The sequence below is a fragment of the Prunus mume genome, linkage group LG3 (genome assembly GCF_029339155.1).
Source record: "Prunus mume cultivar Tortuosa linkage group LG3, ASM2933915v1, whole genome shotgun sequence".
Taxonomy (NCBI): domain Eukaryota; kingdom Viridiplantae; phylum Streptophyta; class Magnoliopsida; order Rosales; family Rosaceae; genus Prunus; species Prunus mume.
In genome coordinates this window covers 10,112,005-10,128,220 of record NC_142700.1, presented here as the reverse complement: position 1 = coordinate 10,128,220, position 16,216 = coordinate 10,112,005, and the positions used below count along the sequence as shown (strand labels likewise).

At 35.8% G+C, this 16,216-nt stretch overlaps 1 protein-coding gene across 2 annotated transcripts; it reads right to left on the bottom strand.

Annotated features, from left to right (window-relative positions):
- Window positions 1–13,590: 13,590 nt before the first annotated feature.
- Window positions 13,591–15,462, bottom strand: REV7 (DNA-binding HORMA family protein). Of its 2 annotated transcripts, none has more exons than XM_089047634.1 (5): window positions 15,364–15,462; window positions 15,195–15,275; window positions 14,886–14,998; window positions 14,474–14,576; window positions 13,591–14,187 (listed from the first exon to the last, which is right to left on the bottom strand). In XM_089047634.1, exons 1-5 carry the CDS (start codon window positions 15,392–15,394, stop codon window positions 13,988–13,990), a joined length of 528 nt encoding a protein of 175 aa, XP_088903760.1. In that variant the 5' UTR covers window positions 15,395–15,462; the 3' UTR covers window positions 13,591–13,987. The 2 variants fall into 2 exon arrangements, with proteins under 2 accessions (XP_088903760.1, XP_088903759.1); XM_089047633.1 differs by having other exon boundaries at window positions 14,474–14,663; window positions 15,364–15,461.
- Window positions 15,463–16,216: the final 754 nt, after the last annotated feature.

The window sequence follows — 16,216 nt, the reverse complement described above, 5'->3', positions numbered from 1 at the left end:
AAAGAATCTAGCAGCTTTTTTTGTGGTCGGAAGTATCTCTGAGCTAGAGCCACCAATCAAAACTACAAGTCTCTCGTCTTCATAAAATCCCACCTAAACAAACTATACTATGAGCAACCTAGCTAAAAGAATCTAGCAGCTTTTTTTATGGTCGGAAGAATCTCTGAGCTAGAGCCACCAATCAAAACTACAAGTCTCTCGTCTTCATAAAATTCCACCTAACTAAACTAATCACTCACCGAAGAAGTTGATAACATGGGTTATGGAAGTAATGCCAACCAAAATAAATGGGCGATGTGTAGGGGGAATGTCAATTAAACTAAATGGGGTGATTGATATGTTATTAATAAGAAGTATTAATTATAATTAATGTAGTTAATGACATATTTGAAAATAAATTATAAATAAAATATGAAGGTAGGTGGCATATAATGCAGTTTACACTACTACAAAAAGTGAAAAAGATTTATCAGAAAAACACGACGGTCTAAGTGAAAACCGTCGTTGTTTTAAAAGACGACGGTTTTATAAAACCGTCGTAATAACACCTTAGACAACCAAAAATGGAGATTCAAATGGCTGTTCCTAAAACACGACGTACTTAATTAAAAACCGACGTCTTATTGAAATAGGATTTTCAAGTGAAAAATCGAGCCAACAAATAACGGCGGAAGTTATGAACCGACCGACGTAGAAAGTAAAGACGACGATTTCAAAAAGCCGCCGTTTTACCTGCATATTAACACGACCAAGTTTTCGTATAAGGCGCCGTATAATTACAAATAAATCCACGGCGGTAAAATACAAAATATCGCCGTATTAAATTAATGTACAACTACGGCAAAGATAAATATAACGACGTCTTTCTCGTATTTCTACGACGATATCTTTAAATCTCACCAAGTTGGGGTTTTCATTTAACGACGTATTATACAATTTAACGTCGTATTTATCCACTTTATACGTCATACATTATATTTAAACCGCCGTCTGAATAAGAATTTTTTTTAACAATTTATTTCTTGGATTTTGTTATCCTACGTCGGTAGATCTACTTAATGACAAGAATTGAAATAACCACGACGGTTTATATAGAAAACCGCCGACATAATCAGATTTTTCTGAGATCACAAGGGTTAGGAAATCTTACAAGATGGAACTCTGTTGCTCATCATAATCTTACCAGAAAGACAATACTTTAGAGGTTAATGATGTATGTGTATTTGTGTCTTTGAGATACACAAACGCACATACACATTAACATCCAAAAAATTGATTCTGAAATTTGACGACGGCAGCCTCAGATTTGCAATCAGAGAGACAATTTTTTGGAAGTGGATGATGTGTGTGCATTTGTGTATCTACACAAACGCACACACACATCAACATCCAAACAATTGCCTCCTAAAACTTCACGACGGCAGCCACAGATTTGCAATCAGAGAGACAATTTTTTGAAAATTGGTGATGTGTGTATGTTTGTGAATCAGATACACAAACATACACACAAACCAACATTCAAGCAATTGCCTCCCAAGAGATGAGGTGAGACAGAGAAAAGGGCAAGAAGAAGTTGAAACCCTAATCGAATACTAAAACTAAAAGCACCCGTGAAAAAAAACCCTATTTATAATTAAAAAACCAAATCCACGTCGGTTATATTACACAAAGTAGCAGATATAGTTGCTGGCCAGTTATCTTAGTTACATATAATCTCCCTCCATGGCTGTGCATGAAACGAAAGTTCACGATGTTGACCTTATTGATTTCCGGTCCTAAACAGCCCAGAAATGATATAGATGTCTACTTGGAGCCTTTGATTAATGATTTAACATCTTTGTAGGATGGGATTGGAGGAGTGTATGATGCACATAATGGAGAATACTTTACACTTAGAGCTGCATTAATGTGGACAATTAATGATTTCCCCGCCTATGGAAACTTATCTGGTTGTGTTGTTAAAGGATATAAAGCTTGTCCAATATGCAGTGATGATACACCTAGTCACAGGTTGAAAAATGGCCATAAAATTTGTTACATTAGGCATAGAAAATGGTTACCAATCAATCATCCATATAGGAGGCAACATGCAGCTTTTAATGGGAAACCTGAATATGGCACGCCTCCTGAGCCATTAACCGGAGAAGAAGTGCTGCATATGGTTGAAGATGGTGACAGAGTTTGTTGGAAGAAGAAATCAATATTCTTTGATCTCGAGTATTGGAAATACCTTCCTGTGAGGCATGTCCTAGATGTTATGCACATTGAGAAGAATGTTTGCGATAGTATCATTGGTACATTGCTGGAGATCCCTGGAAAAAATAAAGATGGGATTGCTGCTCGATTAGATTTATTGAATATGGGGGTCAAAACTGATTTGCAACCTGAGTATGGAGAAAGACGTACTCGTTTGCCTCCCGGGCCTTGGAATTTGTCAAGAGCAGAGAAGAGAGAGGTTTGCAATTCTTTCTATGGTATGAAGGTCCCTGAAGGTTATTCTTCAAATATAAAAAATCTTGTATCTTTACAAGATTCAAGACTTCTTGGCCTTAAATCACATGATTGTCATACCTTAATGCAACAATTGCTCCCTGTGGCAATTCGTTTGTTTTGGAGAAGCCTGCAAGGTATGCAATAACTCGTTTGTGCTTCTTCTTCAATGCTATATGTGCAAAGACTGTTGATGTTTCCAAGCTAGATAAGTTGGAAGAAGATGTAGTAGTTACTTTGTGTTTGCTTGAGAAGTACTTTCCCCCTTCATTCTTTGATATCATGGTTCATCTAGTAGTACATCTTGTCAGAGAAGTTCGTCTATGTGGGCCAGTATATTTTAGATGGATGTATCCGTTTGAAAGATATATGAAAGTGCTAAAGGGGTATGTTCAGAATCGTACTCGTCCCGAAGGTTGCATTGCTGAGCGGTATATAGCTGAAGAAGCTGTAGAGTTTTGTACCGAGCATTTATCTGATGTTAGTACAGTTGGAGTGCCTTCAAGCCAAACGATGGGAGTTTCAAAGCCATTATCAGGTTGCACAGTGAGCGTAGTTGATCGGGACCTGTTGAACCAAGCACATCTATATGTCTTGGAGAATACGGAGGAAGTCCTACCTTATATCGAGTACGTATGAGTTATTCTTTAAGTTTCCATTTTAAATTATTTCTTATGTTTATCTTATATGTTTGGGACCGTAATACTTGAATTTTGTGTGTCATGTAGGCAACATATGATCCACATTAAGACCGCTTATCCAAAATTTAGAAAGAGAACAAAGTGGCTGCAGGATAAGCACAATAGCACTTTCATTCAATGGCTACGCTTCAAGGTATATGTTATTGCATAACATATTGGACTTTTAATTTTCTTCTTTCTATGTTAGATTGAATTAAGTTATGATTAATTTGCAGGTTCAAAGTGAACTTAATGAGGAAGACAATCATGGCGTATCAGAAAATTTAAGGTGGCTAGCAATGGTCCAAACATGGCAGTGCCATTATATAGGAGCTATCTCATTAAATGTATTAAATTCAACATCAAGGCACAAGATGATGTGCGGACAACTCAAAATAGTGGAGTTTATTTACTTGCACATACTATGCAAGTTGCTAGTGCCAATGATAAAAACCCAATTCTCTCAAATATGGGTTTCTATGGTGTCATTCAAGAAATTTGGGACCTTGACTACCAAAAGTTTACAATCCCAGTCTTTAGGTGTGATTGGATTGATAATACTTCTGGTCTTGTAGTGGACGAACTTGGATTTACCCTTGTAGATTTGAGCAAAATTGGACATAGGAATGACCAATTTGTTTTGGCTTCTCAAGTCAAACAAGTATTTTTTGTTGACGACCCAATGCATCATGGTTGGTCGGTAGTGTTATCAATGCCTAATAGAGAATACAATGATGTTATTGGTGATGATGTCTTAGGTGATGTGAGAATTGAGTGTGAGCCATTTACTAGAGGGATGCCAAATGTTGACACATTTGATGAAGTGGTGGTTGAGTTAGGGAGTCAAAATATTCGAGATGGGTGTGAAGATATATGGGTTGAATGATGCTTTATGTAATTGGCAGTGTATGACATTAATTTTGTAATATATTGTAATGTGATTTCTTCACTTTCATTATACAGGTTTTGGCCACAAAACAATCAGTACAAAAATTACTGGTTGCAGATTACAAACACGACGGTTTTGATAAAAATGTGAAAAACAAACGTCTGTTCTAATAAATAACGACGTTTTGGAGCATTCAACGACCGCAATATATTTACCGACGTCTTAAAGCAACGTAACAATGAAGAACCACGACGCTATTGTGAAACAGTTATTCAGGATAACACGTCGGACAAGCATAAAGAACCGCCATGTAATTCAAAATAACACGACTCCAATCCCATAATACCGACGTCTAAAAGACAAGAATTTTAACCTGAACGTTACAAAAGACGATGTCGTCATGAATATACCACGTCGTATGTTCTTTCATAAACGAAGTGGAAAAGAATGAATTCACGACGGTATTTGAAGTCCATTAAATTTTTCGACGTTAAGATATATGAATTAAACGACGTTAATTTTCTTAATGAGGACGTATAAATTATTAAACACGACGGTCTGTTTCATCATAACGACGTTGTATATAGACGACAACGTCGTCCATATAAATTACAGTGTCGTAATTAATGACCCCATCATTCTTTATTTTCAAAATATGACGTATAAATTCTGTAATACGGCTCTCATTTATTTGGAACCGACATTGTTTACACATTTCAACGTGCGTCTCTGTAAATACATGCGTCATAAGTAATGACCCTGACATCTATTTCCACGTCAGAATTCCTAGAAAAATCGAAGTGGAAAATATATTTTACGACGGTATTTGAATTTCATTAAATTTGTCGACGTTAAGATATATGAATTAGACGACGTCAGTTTTATTAATAAAGACGTATAAATTATTAAAGACGACGATATTTTTCATGGTACCGACGTTGTATATAGACGACAACGTCGTCCTTATATATTACTGTGTCGTAATTAATGACCCCATCATTTTTTCCACGTCGTTTATTTTAAAAATATGACGTATAAATTCTGTAATACGGCTCTCATTTATTTGGAACCGACGTTGTTTATCCATTTCAACGTCGTCTCTGTAAATACATGTGTCGTAAGTAATGACCCTGACATCTATTTCCACGTCATAATTCATAGAAAAATCGAAGTGGAAAATTCATTTTACGACGGTTGTTGGAAATGTTGTGACGTAGTAGGTGTCAATAACGTCGTCTATTATGATTGTAAAGACGTCATATTTATATTTGTCGTTAAATATTTATTTAACGGCCATGTTCTGTTAATATATGTCATATGTTTCCTTTTTAACGACGTTTTTTCGTTGGAGTTGGTCGTCTATTCTCATCCTCGACTGTTTTTTTATGTCTTTTTGCAGCACAAAGACGTCGGTTTTGATTTTTTGATGACGTTTTTTGTTTTAACAACGACGGTTATTCACCGTCGTGGTTTTGTTATGAAAAGATGTCGGTGGATTCCACGACCATTTGAAAACAGAATACACGACGGTGAATTCCCGTCGTAATTTTCCTTTTTTGTAGTAGTGTTAGATAATAATCCTAGGACAAATCTAAAGTAATAGTCTGGCTTTCTTTAAATCTCACGGAAAAAGTATGTTGGTATTCCATGCAGATCCTTTCTTTTGCCTATAAAGAGCAGTTAGATGGCCACACACTTGATATAGCCTTCAGAAAAAAGTCATATTGCTTTGGAGGTAGACATAGCCTGTCGCTAACAAAGTAAGATGGCCCCAGACTTGATCAAGGTTGAAATCATTGAGAGGCAAACAGTCAAACCATCATCCCCAACTCCTCATCCCTTGAGAACCATACAGCTCTCTGTTTTTGATCGATGATTCCTTGTCACGTTTACCCCCCAACGCTTCTTTTCTATGCCGCCAACAATAATGTTAATGGTTCAGGAGACGTGGCGGCCATGAGGATGAAGAAGAGAGATTATTGTCGAGCATCTAATTCAGTCTTTAGCCAAAACTCTCACTCACTTCTACCCCTTAGCAGGAAGATGGAGTAAAGGCCATGACATGATCCAATGCACTGACGATGGAGCTGAGTTCGTGACGGCCCGAGTCAAATGTTCCTTATCGCAGATTTTTGAACACCCAGATCCCGAGATGCTAACAGGCTGTGGCGGACCCATAATTTTTTTAGCAGCGGTGCATTATTGACTAAGTATGAAAATGGTTTTTCGGAATAATCATTTTCTCAAGATAATTTTTGGCTGCTTTTATTCCTTATACATCAAATAAGAAAACTTGATTTTATGGGATTTTAGTATGAAGTATATATTGACTTAATGAGCCATCATTTTTAGCCTAAATCGTATTTTGCACTAAAACCGAATTTTCATATTTTGATTTGGTGAAAATTTGATTTTCTAGTATTTTTATTTGAATCCAAATGGGGGGTACTTCCTTATTTACATTGTAAACTTAAGTAAATGGAGTAATATAAAAATAAATAAAAGTAAAAAGATAAAGACATTTACTTAAATGTTGAAAATGAAAATAAGGTAATATGTACACCAGTTGAGAAAAGGGGCAATTTGAAGTACCTACAATGATTTTTCTGGCGAAGGGAGGTGCAGCTGCACCTCCTTGCGCCTTATCTGCAGCACATACAACATATCAGTTGATTGAATCCTTCTCTGCAGCACATCTCCAATGAATGCCCTGCAACATGTCACTTACAACTCAGAGAACAGCATGAAGAATGTCCTTGTTCTTGTGAGAATTGATAATGCCCTTTTATTTGATAGAGGTCATGTGTTGAGCTGAACACGAATGACCGCAAAAAATTTCATCTTTTCTATATGGTTTTGCATATAGTTGATGTCTTGTATGATTCTTAATTGTAGATAAAGGATGGGATTCATTGCTTAGTACCAACAGATGGCAAGACGCTCGAGGTTGATGATAAGACCAATGATTTTTTGAATTTGTATCTTAGTATTTTTCTGATGTGAAAATATAGTAGCCAATAGTACTATAGAATGTTATGTAATAATCTTTCTTCAATTCTTATACAAGTTGTTGTACGAGGATCATTGGCAAATATATCAATCATATTGAAGAGATACATATATGGTGCTTGTTGTACCTTATTTATATGATAGTGAATAATGATCTAGCATTTTCCTTCATCATAGTCTTCATCATAGACATTATATCTCCACACATAGAGAGTGCCTTATGATCCCTGTTGGATTGAACCCATACACATTTGATGCATTTCTTTGAACAGCTCCTCATTCGGCATAAACTTTGAGGTCCTTCATGAGGGCATCTAAGGCCTTGGAGCGACAATTACTATCAAAAATGAACCAAAAACGTGCAGAACATAGTTCTTTTTATTTTTATTTTTATAAGATTGTTTATGTATAGATATAAGAAGCATAAAAAAAAAATGATGTTCTCACTTGTCAATGGCCTCGAGGAAATTTTGGTATTTTAACGAAAAAGAAGGAAAAACAACACTCTGCCAGCTTCGCTACCTATCTCGATGTTGGAAGTTTGAATGATATTCAAGAACCTTTGTCCCACATTGATAGAAAGTAGAAAGAGTGAGGTCTTTATAAGTGTGGAAGTCTCATACTTAGTAAGTGGAAGTCTCATACTTAGTAAATGGAAGTGGGCCAAGTAGAAGCAAATTGAGCTTCAAAAACGATTTGGGCTTTGAATATTATATAAAATTATATAATATTTAATAGTCAAAAATTATAAAATTATTTTTTTGATTTCGAATTAATAATTTTTATTAATTCGGATTAGTTTTATTAACTGTTTCTAACAGTTGTGACTTTTCTGATAAGGTTTCAGAGGTTTATTTAAATCAAATGAAGCCTCATTCATTTGAAACAGATAAAGCATTCTACAAGCGTTTTCACATTGTCCGAGAGGAAAACAATCAAAGTTCGCCAGATTCTAAGTCCGAGTGCTAGGGCTTAGAATACAAATAGTTGAATCCTGGGAGGCAGTCACCTGTAGAACTTCAAGCATCGAGAAGGGGTGAAATTACTGTCTTTAGGACATTGCATCAACTCTGCAAGCCTCTATCTCGAATCCAAGTTAGTTTAATTTGTTGTTTATATACTATATTCTGTATTACATATTGTTTTAAATTTTATTTATATAATTATTTTAAATAGTCATTGATTGTTGTTTTTCCAACACTCGCCATGTTGGCTCACTACATCTAGCAAGAGGAGAGAGAAATTCAAGGCTCACCAAATCCGAAAGCTGCGCAAGAGAGGGAGAGAGAAAGAGAGAGAAAGAACGAGGGAAAGAGAGAGAGGGAGAGGGAAAGAGAGAGAAAGAACCGGGAGAGAGAGAGAGAGAGAAGAAAAAGAAAGGTTTCATTTTGAGTTCTTTTAAATTTTTTAATGAATTTAAAATAATAAATATTCGAGGTTAGGAAAAATAGAGAGCATTGCTGGAGGAACCACCTTTTAAGTGGTTAGCTATTTTAACTAGAATTTGGGTAAAATTTGGAGACTCTCCTGGAGATGCTCTGACAGAGTATCCGAATGGCAAACCTAGCAATTGTATGCTCTCATACTATGAATGATGTTTCCAAGGTACATTCAGAATTGCTAAAAGCAAAATTATCCAATTTTTTAACAGTATATTCGCACGGCTATACCCTTTAAACACATTTGAATTTTTTTAAAAGTAAAGCCGCGCGGACTGATATATCTCGTAGCAGAAGAGCAGGGTTGTCAAGTGTAATAAGAAAAAGGCTATAATTGGGTTTAGTTCATAATTACGATGGATACAATTTAGAAAGTAAACTACTATACATGCAATTTTATACTATGAAATTCAACATTCTTTGATCCAAAAAATGTTGGTAGATCATTTTTTTCTTTTTTTTTTGGTATTTATGGGTATAACCTGTATTATTTGTTATAAATAAAATTCATTTTTATTCTTGCCCAATGGGCTAATAGTTGGAAATCATTAGAATGCGAGGTATCGGAAAGAATTTAAATTTTCATTCCCTTATATCACATATGTATAAATAAAGTAATTGAATGACTAACACTAGCTCAATGGGCTAAAGTGGTATCTTAGCCCTCAACCCTAAAATCATATGACAAAATTGCATATTTAAAGAGTGTCGGCAATACTCTTTTAATATATTTGAACATTTTAAAGGTATTGTTGCGCCGCTATACTCTTTAAAAATATTCACGGTTTAGGGACAAAGAAATGAACACGAAGCTTGCAGTCGGAGTCACATCCGTTTCCAAGCTTCAAAGACTCGGTCTTGAGCCCTTCTCTCAACTTAAGCTTTGATTTTTTTTTTCTTCAGTTTCGGCTACTGCGTTGATTGATTGGATTGGGCTCTTTCAATGTATGTAAAGGCAGAGACTTCAGACTGGGCTCGGCACCCAAAAAGACCCAACCGCCTAGCCGCCTAGTGCCTTTAGCAGCCTAGCGCTTTGATCACTGCAATATTGGTTGAATGTCCTGAAACCCCAAATTGAAAAATAAAATATTGACATGTAAAAGCTGTCAATTGTTGCCGGTTCACGCCAGCTAGAAAACCAATAATTCAATGACCAAAAAACAATCATGGAGTTGTACAGAAAATTCAAAGTTCCAAAATAAGTTGGATTAAATCAGTTCTAATATAATCTCCACTTCAATCTAGCAGATAAGTGAAATAAACAAATGAAATTGACATTTTCAAACTCAGAAAGTATAGAACGAACTCGGAGAAATCCTTGAACTGATGTGAAACCGAGACCTTCATTGCATCTCATAGAACTTGAACATGGAAACTCTCTGAACCACATTCAAACATTGAAATTTCCTTGTATATCTCTTATTTCGGGAGGGAATGAGTGACAACACCAGCAGCAGTAGCAATAGAAACAATCATTTTATTCATAACCAAACCGAACTTCATCTCATCACGTTTTCCTTGGAACCCCTTCATGGAGATTATCCTAATATGTGAAGACAGACAAGTAGGCACAAATGCTGGTGGACAGAAAGGGTTATTTTCTATGTTCAACATACTATCAAGGTCTAGGTTAAGAGATTCTAGATGAGGTGATCGGTTCAGATATTCTATGAGCAATGTCCAGTAGCCAGAATGAATTAGTCCTAGCTCCAACTATTTCAAATGTTTAAAGATAGCAGGCAAAAGTAAACCATCCAAACTAGAAGCTAGAAGAGAAAGATACGTGACATTTGAAATTCCTATAGTAAACGGAGGCACAAGGTAATCACAAAATGGCATATGAGCACCAACTGAAGACATTGACAATCAAGTTTTCAAGCTTTGGGGAATTCATGAAGAGTTGGAATGTACAATTATTTCTAGTATTTGTTATGCTTGTCTTCAATTTAGGGGTAGAGATTTTGAATCAACTCTAACATTCCCGAGCATAGTCAAATCTTCAAGTACGGGGCACTTAGAAAAAAGTTTCTCCATTGAGGCACCATATCCCCCATCAAATCTAACACAAAGACTCGGGAGATTATCCTACATGTAATGCTGGTGTACATAAGAATGGTTTCTTCCCCTATTCTTGTGTTAAGTATCCCTAGGTGCCTTTTTGACGTATAATAGTATCTCTTTACAGATCGAAGATAACTTGAGAGACTTCTCAGCGGGAAGCAATGATGCCTTCACCACAAGATCCTGAGTGCTTCAGCTTATGGGTAACTTTATATTTCTCTTTATTAAAATTGAGTATATTATGGGCTGTGATTGCCGGTATTAATGTATGATTGGATGCAACTTGCTTCTTTATCAAACTAACGTCCTCATGGAAGGTTGGATCTACTACACTTGCGAGCTACAAGGGAGGTATTGCACTTACCTCCCCTCTTCACACTGGGAATTTCAAGTGCACGAGGGTATGGTATATATAAGAATGAGATGCTACTTCTCATCTAGCACATGTTGTTTGAATTCTCATTCAGAATACTTCGTATATCAATGTCATATGACCTCTATTACCTTCGATTTATTTCACAACAGAGCTGCAAACTTCTCTTCGTTGTCTCGTTAGACGATTTTGTATCCAATTTTTCATCCGCATAGAATACGGCGCGGACTAATATATCTCATAGCAGAAGAGCAGGGTTGTCAAGTGCAATGAGAAAAATGCAGTAATTGGGTTTAGTTCGTTATTACGATGGACAGTTTAGAAAGTAAATTCCTATACAAGCAATTTTTTAATATGAAATTCAACAGTCTTTGATCCACAAAATGTTGGCGGATCCTTTTTTTTTTTTTTTTTTTTTTTTTTTTGTATTTATGGGTTTAGCCCGTGTTATTTGTTATAAATAAAATCCATTTTTGTATTCTTGCTCAATGGACTAATAGCTGGAAATCATTAGAATTAGAGGTATTGGAAAGTATTTAAATTCTCATTCCCCAATATCGCTTATACAAATAAAAGAATTGAAGAAATAACTTTAGCCCAATGGACTGAAGTGGTATTTTATCCCCAAACCCTGAAATGATATGACAAAATTGTATATTTAAAGAGAAGCGCCGCCCGGCTATACTGGTAGAATATTTTAAAAGTATAGCCGTCCGGCTATAATATATTCGAATATTTTAAAAGTATAACCGATCGGCTATACTTTTTAAATATATTCGAAAGGAACACGAAGCTTGCACTCGAAGAGGACGGAGGTTGCAGTCGAAGTGATAGCCATTTCGCTTCTTTATCAACTCAAGCATCGATTTGTTTTCTTGATTTGTTTCGCCTTCTAGGTTCGGCACCCAAAAAGACCCAACTCGCTTAGGAGGCCCGCCAAACGCCTAGAGCTCGCTTAGCCACCTTGCAGCTAGCCTAGGCCAATTTTTCGAACATTGTGATTGACTGAAAGTCTGAAACCCGAAATTGAAAAAGTTTAGCTGCCAACACTAGCGGAGGTGCAATATTAACTAAGTATGAAAAATGGTTTTTCGGAATAATCATTTTCTCAAGATAATTTTTGGCGGCTTTTATTTCTTACACATCAAATAAGAAAACTTGATTTTATGGGATTTTAGTATGAAGTATATATTGACTTAATGAGCCATTATTTTTAGCCTAAATTGTATTTTGCACTAAAACCGATTTTTCATATTTTGATTTGGTGGGAATTTGATTTTCTAGTATTTTTATTTGAATCCAAATTGGGGGTACTTTCTTATTTACATTGTAAACTTAAGTAAATGGAGTAATATAAAAATAAATGAAAGTAAAAGGACAAAGACATTTACTTAAATGTTGGAAATGGAAATAAGGTAATCTGCACACCAGTTGAGCAAATGGGCAATTTGAAGCACCTACAATGGTTTTTCCGGCTAGGGGAAGTGCAGCTGCACCTCATTGCGCCTTAATAGGTCCGCCACTGGTTGTGAACCAGCTTTTTAAGAGAGCATCCACATGAGTGTTCGACTCTATTCTAAACATTGAAGCGATAACAAAATTTATACGATATTTGGTATTAAGAAAATCAATACAATTCAAATTGAGACTCTGGAGGAAACTAAATGGTAAGGGATATGTTGAATATAGGATTCCTATGTAAGTGAGGGAACTTTTAGATGGTCCTTCGTTTTTTTTTTTTTTTCTTTGGTCTGAAAAATGGTCCTTGTGTATGGGTTATGAATTTGCAGTGATTCGGACTAATAAGGGAAAAGCTTTCGTACCTTTGCTCTCTTCTTTAGCTTCTCTATAGAGACTGTTATTTTGATGTTTCCACATAGCAGTTTAACGACTCGCCATGTTAATGACTTCATCGATCCCGATAACGAGCTGACGTTCTAGTTGTAAATGCCTTCAGCAGTCCCCATAACGACCCGACGTTTCTAGTTGTAAACGTGATAGATAGAGCATGCAGATTATGTGATCTGAGTCAAATTTTAACCATTATTTTCTTGATTATCTAAATCAAAATAATAATAATAAAAAAGAAAAAAAGAATCCAAGATATTTGAACTAATTTGAAATCGTCTAAGATGTCGAATTACTCATTTCTTGTTCAGTTTAACTGATCGTTGTTAAAAAGTTGCAAATTTACAATCCAGTAAAAATGTTTAAACTAATCGTTGGTAGACGAAATATGCTAAAATCTAAATCCAAACGAAGAAGGTAAACCAAATGAAGTAATACAATTATAAGAAAATCATGAACATTTTGAGAGGAGAAGACATGCGTATGGCATATAACCATATTATTTAGAGCTCAATAATCAACACTAAAGGCGTTTGTTCTTTTCTATTCAAGGGCAAATTAGATTTCCCCTTCTTTACACTTTTTTCTTCGAGTAATATTGGAGGTATCCACTCATTGCACCAACTAATGTGATAGTGTTTTAGTTGTTGTCCAAATGGAGAAGAAATTTCAACAACTAGAACGACTTAAACCCACACAAGCTGTGCAAATTCATTTTGAACTCATATTCCAACATAAAGGAACATTCATTTCTTTCACAAAGCATGATAATTGTTAAAATGTTGATAAACTAATGCTGAGTAGCTCAAATGTGGTAAAAACCCTTTTGAATTGATGTTTCCCTGGACTTGGGAGAGTACAAACAATAATCCCTTCAAGAAAAAGGAAAAGAGATTTAGCTATCAGAAAAGTAATTTTGTTGTCTCATAATATACTGTAAATTGTAATGTCATATGTTAATCATCTCCACAAAATTTCTTTACCCTTCATCTTCCACAAAATTTCTACCTCTGAAGCCTGTAATCTCATTCTAATTGGATGACAACTTTACGATACCAAGCACTGGATTATTGTGGTTTATACACCAAAATGCAGAAAGCGGGCGGAATTTACTTCATGCGCAGTATGTTTATGGGACAGTGTGTGATCATGATTTGTCATGTAAAATCAAGGCAGATATTCATTTGCTTAATTCCCTTTAAGGCTTTGGTTCAGATAAACCTGGATGTTCCAAGTATAACTGCACAGATAGAGGTTCGCTACTCATCGATTTAATAGGGGTTATTAATGGAGGCTGTTGCCACTGCTGTGTGTCTGTTGGAATCCACAACTCTGCATCCTTACTTGTGCTTGCCTGAGGAAGGGATCGAAAGTACGCGGTTATCTCCCACCTGCAATCTGTTATAAAGGAAAAGCTTACACACCTAGCTGCAGTTAAGGAAAGCAGACATGAAAATCCAAACCATATTTCATGAGCTCAACAACCACCCAAGCATATGGTCAATACTCAACCAATTAAACCAAAGCATTTGATAGAAAGTAGCAATTTTAAAGCGAAAACCAAACGCAACTACATCATTGAAAAAGAATTATATCAAATAATATTCTAAGACAAAACTACAACACTGAAGCAAAAAAAATTAACATCAATGTACAGTTGTCAACTATGAAACTTAAAACTTACCCTGGGGAAGAACCCGTGTAAGGGATTCTGAGAAAGGAAGCTTGATAAAAAACGACCTTAGTGAGAACTCCAGGTCAGTTTCTTCCACCCTTGAGCCATAAGACTGATTCACAGTGAGCTTAAACATAAATCTTTCCACAGGGATGCTATCACTGTTAAAGAAAATAACTGCTACTCTTTCCACCAGACCCTAGTTTGTAAAATGTACGTCCGTTTTAGTGAAAATGGTACATCACCGGAATAAAAATCAAAAACCAAAAAAGAAAACAAAAATCCAACCCACCCAGCCGCCCAGACCCGCCTAGCGCCTAGGCCGCCTAGGCCGAATTTTCGAACACATGAGATATATGAGAAATCTTTGAAGAAACAAGAAATAAAAAAGTAGAAGGAAATAAATGAGTAAAGGATCAACCTTTTGGATGAAAGGATGAAGTCCCGAGACAGCAGAATGGATATAATCCCTGAGTTCAGGGTGACGAGCGCTATGAACCACCAAATTCATATATTTCCTTCTTTCAAAAGCACCTTTGCCCAAAACCAACCATCAGTGAAAGCAGTTGAAAATGCAAAAACAACAATTACTCATTATCCCGCTAAGCTCATATGCAATTTGAAAACTGGGTTTTGCTTTCTGGGTTCCCCAGATAATGAATAAAAACATAACTCAAAGCCACAACTTTTTTTCTCAGCAACCAAAACGAGAAATGGGTTTAGAACAAACCTGGAGGGTAAATTCCTTTGAGGAAAACGATTGAAGTGATTGCAACCTCCAGGAATTCAACCAGAATCCGAGCTGTCTCACCTGCACCATTTTCAATTTGAATTGTACTCATCTAATAACCAGAAAATGAAAACGAAAACATTCCAGAAGTATAGAGGTCATTGAAAACCTTGAGGAGATTGATTATCTTTGCGGTCCATCTCTACAGTTTGGAAGTGCAGTAACTTGGAGTTTTGGTTTGGGAATTTGAAAGGTTTCGTACCTTGGAAGTTGCAAAGTGTGTTGAATAATACTAAGGCCTGTAGCCCGCTATTTGGCGGGCCTGACAGAGAGCCCATGGAGACCCGCCTCCTCTTTTTTAATTTTTAATTTTATTAATTTTAATTTTAATTAATTAATTAATAATTTTTATTTATTTAAAACAAATATTAATGGGAGGAGAGAGGCAGTCCAATTTGCCATCTCTTGGGATACTTGGAAGAGAAATAGAAGTACAACTAGATCAATAGTTAGTTAAATTGATGACTTCAGTATTTTCTTTTCATACAAGCGATACTCTAAATTACAAGCGATAGTTAATTGTTAGTCTAGCATGATATAGTGACTAGTCCGACTTATAAACCCAACGTAAGTTTATATTAGCATTGTGCTCCTTCAGAAAACGGACTAAAGAAATCTATAAAAGGATAATTGTAATTTATAGGCTTAAATTTTTGAGTCTTTATGATGAGTAAAATGAGAGGTATAAAGCTGGTTAAAGAGGGAAAGGAAAGGAACGTGAGTCAAAGTAGGATTCCCCAAGAGTTCTGTGTGGCACCAACTAGCAATTAGGCACTCATCTCCAAAACATTTGATAACAAGCAAAATCATCCTAGTAGAAAATCGGAAGCCTACAATTTGCAAAGTTGGTTCATCTGCAACTTTGAGCAACTAAAGCAAACATGTTGATCCGAAATCAAGAGCCGATTGTCATGTAAGAAGCATTTCCTAATCAGGAGGCAGAAATGTAAAAAAATTTGTTT

Excerpts from the sequence above, each read along its gene's own strand:
- REV7 (XM_089047633.1), bottom strand. The coding sequence starts at position 15,394 with ATGGACCGCAAAGATAATCAATCTCCTCAAG. Across the intron at positions 14,999-15,194 it reads CAAAGGAATTTACCCTCCAG|GTGCTTTTGAAAGAAGGAAA; the intron begins GTTTGTTCTAAA and ends TTTTGGGCAAAG. Across the intron at positions 14,188-14,473 it reads TACACGGGTTCTTCCCCAGG|ATTGCAGGTGGGAGATAACC; the intron begins GTAAGTTTTAAG and ends CCTTTATAACAG.